Here is a 13,686-nt window from a genome sequence, read left to right as displayed (position 1 = left end):
ACTCTCTACTTAATTATTTTACTAACACCAACATTTTTTCTACTTTCTTCTTCTAAGAAAGAAAAGATTGTTAAAAGAATATTTTTACCTTAATAAAGTAATCTCTTCATTTTTAGCAATTACATTCAATTGTTTTGTTTGATGTTTCTTTTTCTACCATGAAATTTATATTCATTACCACAAAACCTGATAAAATGAGGTGAAAATAAAACTTGAAATATGATTTCTCTTACATAAAGACAAGTTATTTATGTAGTTAAGTATTTTTTTTTTATTTTCTTGTAAGGAAAAGTGATGGGTGGCAATAAAGAAATATGATTGTGGAAAATAATTTTAATTTTACTGAACTATTTATCAGTTCTATGTACCAGTTTATCAGAATATTAATCAATACATTTATATATATACATTACATTAATTTAAAAGGATACTTTATTTTTGTCTGCTTAATTTTATATAGGTAAACCTTATTGAAGATCACAGTCGTCTTGTGATGGTAATCTTTGATAAAACAGCTGATGAAGTACAAAAGCAAGAGGATACTATAATAGGTGTTATGGAAGAGAAGATTGGTTTAATGATTGGTGTTGAGCGATTATCACCACGGCAGTTTACTAAAGATAATATAACAATTGAAAGTGACCCAAGTGGCACAGATATATGGTTCTATGCTATTGATCCAGAAACAGAAAGGATACTGGATCGTAATAGTACACGTATTAAAAGGTTAGTTATAGTAACTATAATGATAATATTAATACCCTTATTATAATAATAATAATAATATTTCTTGTTTTTTTTCCGTGAGGGGGTAAATTTTTAAGTAGCTTGAATCAACATAAAATCTAGCCTGGGAAAGTAAAATTATGATTCAGATATATGATATAAAAAATAACACTGATCAACAAAGTTTAATTTTTTGTTTGTTAAATAAGAGTTAATAGTTGATTCTTATTTTTTATGCTGTTTCACATATTTTAATAAATCTTTTCTATTGGGCTCAGTTTTCTTGTAATTGAAATTTCTTTTGAAACATAAAATGTTTGTTGAATGTAATATGACAATACATGACATGCATATTGTATTCAACTAAAATTTATTTCTTTTGGATGTTCTTCTCTAATTTGCTGTAGGTAGATCCCTTTTACTCTTAATTATGTTAATCCATCATTATATTAAATTCCAACAGTAGTCAGCTAACATTTTTGGGTCCCATTTTCCCTGGTATCATGTTTCCATGGTAGATATCTCCTGGTGAAAGAATTCTCCATGTTCATCACTGATAGTGCCAAGATTGTTAGGGAAAGAATCCAAATGTGAACGTAAGAAGTGCATTTTGAGTGACATATTACACCCAAGTTCTTTGCAGTTTTGAAGCATTTCACTCACAAGTTCTCTATAGTTACTGGCCATATGGTTTCCAAAGATGTTGTTTACCACATTTTGAAATGATTTCCATGCAGCAACCTCCAAGTCATTCAAACATTCTTCAAACACCGGATCACTCATTAATTATCTTACTTGTGGTCCAACAAATATATCTTGCTTTATTCCAGCATCGCTTACATTAGGGAATTTGTTTTTTTTTAAATTGAAAACCTACATCATTATGATCCATTGCTTGAACAAAACTTTTGAATAAACTTAGCTTAATCTGTGGAAAATAAACTTTTTCTGGTTTTACTAATGTCTGACTAACAACATTCTTCTATCCTACAGTCAGTTCCTCTTTCTTTGGCCACTACTCTTTTATGTAATGGATTTTCCTATCACTGCTGTCTCACTCACACAAAAACCAACAGAACTTAATGTATCCAAGTTGCAGTCCATGTAAAACCGCTATTACTTTCAGATTTTCATAAATATTTCTCACACTGAATCCTGCTCAATACAAGTTTAATATTTTTATAAGACTCCTTCGTGTGAACAGCATATGCTAATGGTATTTATTTATAGGTATTTATGTATAATGGTATTTATGCTGTAGGTATTTATTTCCAATGTGAAGTAGAACAGCTTTCAAACTTAGCTTTGACAAGTCAGTAAAAAGTCACCATTTGTCAGAATGGTTATATTTCCCAAAGCTTCCAGTAAAGAGTCCACATCATTACAGTATACTAAATTTTCTATCTGAGAGAACAATTTCTGACTGTCTGTCACGGAAAGCACTTATTTTAGTGTTTGGTTGTCTTGATGCCAGTATTTCTGCTTGATTCTTTGATAAATTTAGATCACAAACCGGATCATTTAATTCTGACTGATTAATTAAATGGGGTTCAGTATATCTGATTTCTAAAAAGTCTGGGTCTCTTTCTTCATCACCTGATAAGTCAGCACAAGATTTGACAATTTCATCTTCACCTATTTCTGGTGGTACTGGAATTGGAAGCTCTTGGCTATGTGGAACTGGCCACATGGCAGAGGGAATATCACGTATTTAAGAGTACGTCTAGTTTTAGCTGTTGCCCCGTTATCTTTATTACAAAAAATAACAATCTGTGGTGTGATCCTTCAATTCTCTACAAATCATTGGAATTGAAATGGCATGTGACAATCCATTTAGTCAAACAGTCATCAATGTTACACAAGAAGCACAGCAAATATGAGAAGCCCAATATCTATCCTGATCACCTAATTTACATCCTAATTACAATTCATATGACTTTTTTATCTGTAGACTTATATTTCTTTTCTGTGACTTCAACATTACCTCTCTAAAGATGTACCAGAAATTGTTTGGATACTGAACAACATACACCTGCAAATATGAAAGCCATCTACAAAACTGAATGTTACACATACAAGAACTCACACTTGGATGAGAATTAGAAATATTTCTCTAGTCTGCACGACAGTTTATATGTAAATATAATAACAACAGATATAGCTAAATGAGTGGATGATATGTTTATAGTAAGATGAAAATAGGAAGAATGAGTCACATTCTTGTTCATTTTAATTAGTGTGTAAATAATAAATATGATGTCTATGTCTAACAAATCAATGTGACAACAATTAACGGACTGTAATAAATAAACAAAAACTATTTAGTTGATAAATAAAATATGTTCACAAAATGCTATGCTTATGGAATTTGTGCATGATACTACCTGAAAATAAGAATGGTAGTTACAAAAAACTAAGCTTGATAGAAGAATTTTGATTTCATATTTGAGATCAGCATGCAAAATGCTATAAAAATCAGTTATTCACTCGTTTAGCAAAATCATTGTTGATCATTGTATTCCTCAGATAGCGTATATGAAACAGTAAAAATTCATGACAGTCTAGTGGTTTCTAAATTAATGGTGAAAAACAAACATGAAAGATCAAATTTTGTGAAGAATTTCAGATTTTTCTTGATAGCACTGAATAGAACAGTCAATTTATATTTACTAAACTTTCCCAGAATATTTTGAATTGTTCTGTTAGATTCATGAAAACTTGTCGATTGGTTCCTGAAATACTCTTTTAAACAATGCAATGAACATATAATTTATTAAATGTAAAATCTTCACAACTCAATACTTCTTGCAATGCAGTATGTTGCTAACTGAAAACCTCTTTTTTTAAGTCTGTTGCTGAAATTACATCAAGCAAAGGCTAGCTGATTTTTATATAATCTGCTACATTATGTTTAAGAAGCAGTAGGTGTAGTTCTGTCCATCTCATTTAAAAAGGCTGAGCTGTTGTACTCTAATCATTTTCATAACCATGAGATTTCTCATAACCATTTTCAGTATCCTTACCAGTGGATATTAAATAATTGATTTACAAGATTTACACATTTATTTTACAATCTAATTTTTAAATAAAATGAAATTAAAATATTTAAAAAAATTAAAACTAACTTTTAACAGTAACACTAGAAATTAAAAAATTGTTTTTTCTATTTTACTACTATTCTTTTAATTTTAAGTTTTTGAAATCAAAATCGGACTAAGGGTTAATTTGGAAGTTGTTTCTGAAACTTTCAAAAAATCAAAGTTTAGAAAATAAGTGGAAATGTATTATTTTGTCATTGGTGTTATTTTTTTATAATTTCAGAGTTTTACTTTTTTTAAATGTTTATTATTAGTTAAGAATTGAAGTGATCAGCTACATTTTTTAATTATACTGGACTTTTTATGTTATATAATTTCTAATATAAATACAAGTTTAATGCAATTAATATGAGAGAGAGTGTAGCCTTTCGACTGGAAGGTACCATCTTTTAATACTGGCCAGGCATGATATTTTTTATATGCTATGAAATCTCCATTCTATATATCATAAGCACGCTTAAAGATTATGTGGTAGTTTAATCATCTACAAAAAATACATAAATAAATTTAAATAAAAATAAAAATTGATGACTACTATTTAAGTAAATAAGATTACCTTTATGATTACTCATATTTATCAAAGTAATAGACTATTATTTTTATGCTATGTACTTAATGTCTGCTGTAGAAATCCTCTCCTGAAGTGCTACAATGTGTAATAAACAGGAAATGAATGTATTAAAAAACTTATTTATTGTATTTATTACAAAAGAAAACTTATTTCTGAGTATACTCTTTATTCTTTCAACACATTAGACTTCATCTCCTGCAAACTATAACCCTGTTTTTGCTCCTAACCTGGGTGCTGAGACTGTCTACCTGTCTCAGCACCCAGAAGAAGAAAGTAATTAATTAATTTTTTATTTATTAATTTGTTTTATCTTAATTTTATATTTGTTAACAGCTTCCTGTAACATTGATTTTAGGTCAGTTTTAAGTACAGAAGCACAAATGAACATCACAAATGATGTTGCAACTAGTCTACAAGCCTCAGTATTAACTTCTATCCACGGTCCAATAACAGCTGTAACACCAGTAAGAACAGCAGTTGTTGCAGTGCAACTTGAAATATTTCCATATGCACTGATAGTCATTGCTGCACTCATTCTAGTCCTCGGTATTGCTGGTATTATATACATTTGTATATCATGGTCAAGGTATGTTTTTTATTTCATAAACAACATTTAAAAAAAAAATTACTACGATTTAAGTTATGTACTAAATAATTTATTAATAGATCTGATATTTAAATAATATTAACAAAATAACTGAAATAACAGTTCAATTAAGATTTTTTATTAATTTAATAATCTATTTCTCATCACTTAAAATCAGTAGCCATTGTAGTAAATAAAACATTCAGTTCGTGGGTCACTTAGTAATAATCATCTAATGTAGGAACTTCCAAAAATAAAAACATAATAGTGCCAACTCTTGAGTGTATCATGATCTCCTTGTAATTGTAAATGATTAAGTTTCAACAAAGCAGTGGTTTTACACATTTCTGTTTTCATCAGTATTCCAAATATCTTTCTCCCTGTTTATTTCTCTTTTTTAATATCCCCTGAGTTTTTTAAATGTCCCTCTTGAATCTCTATTATCTAACTTCAGTGATCCATGAGAACCATTTTACTAATTGTTATGGCTTTAACTGACATTTATTTTTATTATTTAGAATCTCTTTATTTTAAAGAAGACATTCTTTGAAATATTGTGTAATAATTAAGTAGTAAAAAATAGACTTTTAAACTGGAGCCTTTTTTTATAATTGCTATTAAAAGAATATTGCAAATAGAAAGGCTTAAAATCTTTAAGCTAAAAGACTTTTCATTGAAAAAATGAAAATTTTAACTTAACTCAGATGTACCAAAGGAAAATTAAATTCAAATATTTCAACGCACCGCTGGATAACATATACATTACAGTGCAAATTCACTAAATTTAATAATGATATTATTGAAGACAGCAAGTCCTACGCCAGTGTTTTTACTACATAGAAATTATTTTTGCTGAACTCTTGAAGTAGGAAGTACTAAAAAATAGATAGTTTTACTCAAATAAGACATTAAGATCACTTAAGATATAGTTAGTGTCTTTTACGTCATAAACTTCTATTTGAAATAATTTCGAAAATAAAAAAAATATTATTGTATCCAAAAAAATAGAAATTAGTCAAATTCATAACCAATTTTTATTTATATTGTAGTTTAATAGAGTTTAAATTTATTTCAGATACAAAGCTTATAAAGACAGGATGCAACGCATGTATGTTATGCCAAGATATGATCCAGTGTTTGTTGAACCAAATCTTAAGGAATATGAAACTCAGGTAAAAAAATTCTCATTTTTTCGCCATGTTATCTTACCTATGAAGGTATTAATAGCACATTTTTATTTTACAAAGGAACCTGTAATTCATGGAAGAGCATATGTCAAGAAAGTACCGATTCCTTCATAAATAAATTTACGTGGCAATAACAATACAAGAATTCTATTTTTTTTTAAATTAAATAATGCCACTCTATTGTTGATTACACTACCTCAATGAATTTATTTATAGTAGAATATGTAGTAAGTTATGTCATTTTACAGTAATGCAAATTAACACTGTTATTGTTATATAAATAATAAATATTTAAAATAAAAATTATTGAATAAATTCAATTAAAAAACTACTGTTAAAATGAAATGATGTAAATGAAATAAAATTAAACAAAATAGTAACTCAACTAGTGATTATACTGTAGAATTTTTTAAGTAATTCTAAGATTAAAATTGATAGTTGAGCTTTTAGAAGAGAAAAAACTGCTACATATTAATGTAAAAGATCTTAAATCTAATTTTCTTACTATATAATGAAGTTCTAGAGATAAATAAATATATTATTTTTAGCTCTGTTAACTTTTCATACTATTCCATTTTATTTATTTATTAAGTCTGATATGAGTATATCAGAATACTTTAATAATTATCACATTATAATCCAGTAAATTCTATAAATAAAAACTTAACAGGTATTATTTCATTACAGGTACTGCAAATGAGTGTTCCTGTTGATGACAATGATAGCTATAATGATTTGCAGCTAGACTTCAGTAGAAAAAATCATGCATTTAGCCTTGATAATGTCAGCTATATTACTAAAGAAAATGGAGATAGTATAGGTATAATTTATAAACTAATTTATTTAAAACTATATTATTATATAATGGGGAAAATCAGGAAGACAGAATTTTATAATATTATGTTTATAAAGTGTCATAAAAAGTAAAGAAATTGATGAAATAAATTTAAAATAAATACTGAATGAGGACAACTTTATGAAAAACATAATACTTTCATTACATAGAAAAATTAAATTCAATTAACTATTTGCCAGGCTACCACTTATGTTTTAAGCAACCCATTAATAAACAGATATTCAACTTCAAGAATAAAATAAAATACCAATTCCTTTAAAAGGACTTGAATGTTAATTACAAAAAGTTACAAAAAATCATTTTCTCTAATTATTAGTTAGAAAAGAGATAATAGAAAAATTAAATAAAACTTTTTATTGTCACAAGTTTAATACCACTTGAAGAAATATTCAAAATGTTGTCCTTCTACCCAGGGGTATTCTATGAGTGTTTAACAATATATGCACAATTTATCCCATAAAGTTGACATGCTTTAAAATCAATTAAATTTTCAATTGACAGCTTGAGACAATTCAGGTCATTTGGATTTGAAAAAACACTATGTCAATTCCTGTGAGTAAATAATCACATTAATGTTGTAACCATTTAATTGTACCTCATTGTCCTACCCAATCAGCAAAAGTTTGATTGAAGTCATCTCTAATAAGAAGACAATAATGAGGAAGGTAATAATGATGAGGTATTATCTTCTTACTGCTTATGTTGAACACAGAGTTGTTGAAGAGTTCAGAAATAATATCTTGAGATTCTATTAAAGAATCTCTTCTATTAAAGAAATATTCTTCTAAAAATATTATATTCTTCTATTAAAGAAATATAGTCCTAATACTCCTTTTTTATGATCCCATGCCAAATGAATTTTGTATTTATAAACAAGAACTTTAGATATGTTAAGTTTCTTCTAAACAATTACACGAGAATTTTCATTAGACCAATAAACACAATTATAAAGGTTGAAGCTTCAAATCAACATATCTCTAAGTTATAGAAATGAGAATTACTTCGTAACAGTAAATTCTTTAAAAATTCTGCTGTTCTGTCAAAATCATCATTATGAGCGTGAAGTAATCTCGGCCAATAGCTGTTAAACTTCAATTCCTTTAAAATCTTCCATAAATTTGTCCTGGTTATTTCCAGTCTAATTGAAGCTTTTCTTATTGACATTTAAGGGCTCTATTGATATCTCTTAAGTTGTTTGTTTTTTACCAACTTTTCAAAGAAAAGTACAATATTACTTTCAGTTACACGGTGGGATTGCAGGGTGAAAATGAATTTTCTTTACTTTTTGAGGTATGAGGAGTACGAAAATACCATTCAGTTAAAACATTTCCTTACATGGATAAAATTTTGTGGCTTGAAAATCTCAAAAACTACTAGATCAATTCAATGAAATTTAGATAAGCTGTAGTAGTGTATCTGATGTAATGCAAGTGTAAATCTAATGAATATTTTGATGTAGAAACAAAAAGTTGGTCTTCTTGTGCAGAATTGCACAAGAGTTTTTTAAACTGCAACTAGTTCCAGCCCAACCTGATCATTTTTGCTCCAACAAAAGTGTTTTTGTTTTATGATTAGTAATGGAGAATTTGGAAATTTTGTATGAAATTACCCATTTATGACAACAGAATTCTAATTATTTTTTCGCCAATACTAAAGCAAAGTTCTCTCTCCTTTTGCGTACTTAAATAACATTCTTAATGTAGGTACAAAAGTAAGCTCAACAGCAGTTGAATAGTAAATATATAAGCAATTACTATCAACTGCAAAATTAAAATTCCTCATCTGTTATACAATTTAAATTTGAACACAGGTGTTGGGTAAAGTTAACAAAAAACACACAGCTAGTATTTGCCAAAAGAAATTGGACTTTATTGAAAGTGTAACAAATGAACTTATGTTATAATCATAATCTTAAAACATAACAGGAAATTATGAAATTAACATAACTTAATAATACTTAGCATAGCAGCTGAATCAACAAATGAATAATGATGTTAAATACAAAAATACATGAATAAACATTTTTAAAAATACACAATGTAACAGAGCCTGAAAATAAGAGAACATAAAACACCTTAAATTCAAATTAGATACTTAAGACATAACATCAATAGAAAGTGGAACTGGAAAACAGTTGCACTACTAACATATACTGTACTATGAAGATTAGCAATGAACAGATTTCATTAGGTTAGGAAACATTAATTACAATAACTTCAGTATAGAAGGCGTTACATCACAATATAATCACATTAAAATAAGTAATAATACAAATAGAATTTATTCTAATAGTAAGCTTTCTTGAAAATATTAAGTTACAAAGAAGTATAAAAACATAACTTCATATCAGGAGCAATTTTCTTTAGATTAATTTAAGAGAATATGAATTCAGTGCATGAATAGATAAGAATTAATCTCGGCGATTAACAAGTTAAATTAGATTAAATGATAGAGTTGATTGCAATAAACATTTCAAGTAAAGGTAATTTGCTCTGAGTAACTGACGTTTGAACACGAACTTTTGATGAACAACACGAAATATAATAATAGTTATCAATAATAATATATGAACTATATCGCACATAAGTTTTATAATTCTGAAGTAGTGTTTAAATTAAAAGTAGATTTGATAAGAACGATAGTTTACATTTAATAACCCATAAAATGGGCTACACATGAACAAGGATAACATAAACGTTTAATATGAATAATTTGCACTTGCCTGTATCACACACAAATATTAGCAAGAGATGAACTCGTAAAAGCAAGTACATATGAATACATATGTAATCCTGGGCGTAGTCCGCACTGGTATATCAGGAATACAGAGGTGTGATGTGGTTTAGTGATAGAATCTCAGATGTGTAGTGACGAGTTTTGAGATTCTGCTTGAATGAGAATATTACCACAAAGTTTGCAGGAGAGTATGGCCATAGGCGACTGCACTGGTGAGATGTTGGATCTACTCTGCTGAAAAGATGGCGAAAGAAAAAAGGGGGAAACCAGATCCAGGTATTGGACAGGAGAGAGTGTGTGTAAAAGACAAGAGATGTGTGCATGTAGTAGTTTGGGAACGAAAGAATAACGGGTGTATGAAAAGGGTAGTCAAAAATAATTCGATAGAAGAATGGACGCAGTCACTAAGGATGACGGAGGGAGTGTCGAGCACGAGAACAAATAATAAAACAGGTACAAATGACTAGCCCAAAATACGAAATAAAGTGAAATTTAACATTTCTGTAACAAAACAACGGGACCCACCCTAGCTTGGAATTCATTGAAAATAACGGAAACTTTACGCTAAACGGCGTAAACAACAGGGAACTGAGTTTTAGGCTACTATGTAGTTTTTTCGTTACGGTATAATGTTATATAATTTTTTTTTAAATATTATAACTGTGTCATCAGTCACCAGCTGTTTCCATTAGCATGTAGTGTAACTGTATCTAATATTCCTTAAATTTGGTGATCTTCTGGAACAATTTTTATAAATGTGATTTTCACCATTAACCCCCTCAGTTCTCATATCATATTTCAATTTTCATGTATCTAATCCCCAAAATTTCTAGATGTTTGGAGCAATCGGGTTATAAATGGATGATTGTTTCACCTGTAGTATTTCTCAGGGAATAGAATCCGATAGGAAATTGAAGGGAATTAAAGTAAGGTAAAAATTCCAGTGGCCAAAGCCATATTTAATAAACTATTTTCTTTTGAGTACTGAAATTAAACAACACTATTACTAATTGCATTATTAATAATCCATTTTTATTAAAATAAAATTGAATTATTAATAATGTTCAATAACTAATGAGTAATAATTTTTATTGGTTTCTCTTTTCATAATTTTTTGAATTTATTTAGATATTAAACATGTCTTAGTATTTGAACAATAGAATAGATCTGATTTAAGTATAAATTTTCAGAATATTTTTTTGTAAATCATGCAAGAAATTTAATTCTACAAGTGAAAAAATTGACTTTGTAAATGAATCTAGTAATCTATGTAATCTAATTAAAATTATTTTTGTCTACTTCAATTTTTGACAATGTATACCATTTGTACAATAAACTCATTAATGTGTACCATTGCCATAATATAAAGCTCCAAGGTCTTGAAGGATTTTATTTTATTGAAGAATGATTTTACTTTATTTTTATGAAGATTTTATTTTAATAAATACTGAAAAGTATTTATTTATGGGATAAATTTATCATTACAAACAAGCACCAATTAGAGTATTGAATTTATTAATATTTAAGGATGAGTTAATTGTATTACACTTTATGTTTGTAGTGAGGTATTGTTTTGTGGAATTATAAAATAATTATATTAATTTTATTCTATGTCATTTTTACAGGTCAGCAAAGCCCAGTAAGTTCAGATGCAGCTACAACAGCTCGGGCTTCTAGCATTGCTGGTCATAACAATAATAATATTCATGCCCATGAATCTATGGGTAATATAAACCCAGTGTATGATAGGTATGTATTGTTCTTTGAATAACTGATATTAGTTTTCAAATAAATTTCTTTCCTTTTCTCATCTTAAAAGCATTTCCTTTTGTACTGTATCAAACCACCTTATCAATATTTAATGTCCTCTGTAACACTACATTTCAAGGGCTCTCCTCTGGTTTTTCTTTTGTCCATGTTTTGCAGCTATTAAGTACTACATTTTATATACCAGGTAGGCTAAAACACAGTTTCCACAAATACTAATAAGAAAACAGTTAACATATACAGTTACCACATTGATTGTAGATGTGACTCCAATACCATGCAATGAAATTAAGTGTTTGATTCCAGAATCATGTTAATAATACTACACCTTTTTATGAAATATGCTAAAAAGGGTTTTTGTGAAACCCTAATACCAGCATTCTTTTTGTTTTCCCCTCCAAGTCTTCACATTAACATTGATTATGTTAATATATTATTTTATATTTTCATGAAAAAAAAATTGTTGTGTAGTTCTAGAACCACACCAGTAACAAGGATAAATTGTTAATGCATCTCTGCAATACATACCTATCTGTCAATGTTTTCTTAAAGTTTTATATATTCTATTTGCATTTTATTATAGGCCCTCCTGAAAGAATTATCAGATGATATAATTTAGCTTGTTTGATAAAAACAGAAAATGTCAAAAATAGATAAGTCAGTACCATGATACAGAAAAACATTCTCTCATATTTTGGTATACTGATCTCCAAGGCAAGAGTGGTAGCGCCTCTGCCTTTCATCTGGAGGTTGGGTTCGAATCAGGCATAGCATTTTTTCACACAAAAAAAATTCATTTAAATTCATTATCACATCCATCATCAACCAGTAGCTGATATAGGTTTCCAGGTAGAATAAACAGAATGTGGAGGAGTTAATTTCAATTAAGCTTTTTCTTCTTTAAGTCTATTATGGGCATTCAAGATATCCTATTCATTGTTCTGAGCAAACAGATTGTAGATATTTAATTGTCAAAAAAAAAATTTGATTAATCAATACAAGTCTTTCTGTTTTAAATACATACACTTTTAAAATCAGTAACAATGCTAAAATAAGTTTAAAAATAAAATTTTAAAAACTAATTAACTATTGAAAATTTATTTAAAAAACAAATTATAATTATTTAAAAATTAGGATAGAACTGCAGAAAAATTAAGCTATTTAATTTTTACTTTCTACTACTAAAAATATATGTCATGTTAACAAAAATAGCTATGTAAAATTAATTGTTTTATAATAAAATTAAACATATAAAAAACTTAAAGATAAAAATAACTAATAAATCAAACGTAAAATTTATTTTTTTTAAAAATGAACACTTAAATTTTATTAAATATAAAATAAATTATAAACATACATATAATTATTAAAAAAAAAAACAAAAAAAAAACTATAAAATAATACAAATAAATTCAATTTTTTTAATTACTATAAAGGTCTCCAAAAAAGTTATCTAAAACTTATAAATTCTTTATTTAAAATTAAAGATTGTAATACAAGAAATTAATTATAGCATATTATAATAATTACCTTAAATACATTTTTATACCAGTTAATTGAAAAATGGAAAATAAGAACCTTTTATAGAAATAGGTTATTAAAATTAATTTATTATAATAAAAGCAATATGTTAAAATATTTAAAATAAATAAAAATATTAATGTAAAAAAAGATAAAAAATTTAACTAATCATAAATCAAAATGGATGATTTTCGAAATTATGAGCCCAGTGTTATTATTAATTGATTAGATTTTGAAAAATAAGAACATTTATCAATATTGGAAAAATGCAAAAATACAAAGGCATTAAGGAATTAGTGTAACAAGTGCAAAGATAAAAGGAATTAATTAATTATTTCAACCAAATTTTACAGTCATGGTAGCATTTAATGACTTAATTATATCATTTTTCAATAAGGTTTTGTCCTGATTTAAGATTTCAACTGGTGACTTAAGTTGGTATAGAACATTTGGATATGAAAAAACAAAATACCATACCTTTGATGATTACCCTAAATGAAAAACTGAACAAGGTACAAATCAAATGAAAATTCAAAACAAGGTGTACTTTTAATTGTTGCTTGGTGTTCTAACCATTCAGCAAATTTTAATTGAGGTAGTCTGAAATAAAGACAATAGTGAGATGCATATCATATTGC

At 27.5% G+C, this 13,686-nt stretch overlaps 1 protein-coding gene across 2 annotated transcripts in view; it reads left to right on the top strand.

The window, feature by feature from the left end:
• The window catches only part of Cad99C (cadherin 99C), a 985,647-nt gene that overhangs the window by 969,160 nt on the left and 2,801 nt on the right, over window positions 1–13,686 (top strand). For both annotated transcript variants that reach the window (XM_075357741.1, XM_075357746.1), the window contains 5 exons: window positions 461–726; window positions 4,751–4,981; window positions 6,057–6,153; window positions 6,856–6,988; window positions 11,386–11,509. In XM_075357741.1, the coding sequence (XP_075213856.1) occupies window positions 461–726; window positions 4,751–4,981; window positions 6,057–6,153; window positions 6,856–6,988; window positions 11,386–11,509 (851 nt within the window). The remainder of the gene's footprint in view (window positions 1–460; window positions 727–4,750; window positions 4,982–6,056; window positions 6,154–6,855; window positions 6,989–11,385; window positions 11,510–13,686) is intronic.

This window comes from Lycorma delicatula, chromosome 1 (genome assembly GCF_047948215.1).
Source record: "Lycorma delicatula isolate Av1 chromosome 1, ASM4794821v1, whole genome shotgun sequence".
Taxonomy (NCBI): Eukaryota; Metazoa; Arthropoda; class Insecta; order Hemiptera; family Fulgoridae; genus Lycorma; species Lycorma delicatula.
The sequence above is the reverse complement of the archived record's forward strand: the minus strand, read 5'-3'. Positions and strand labels throughout refer to the sequence as shown.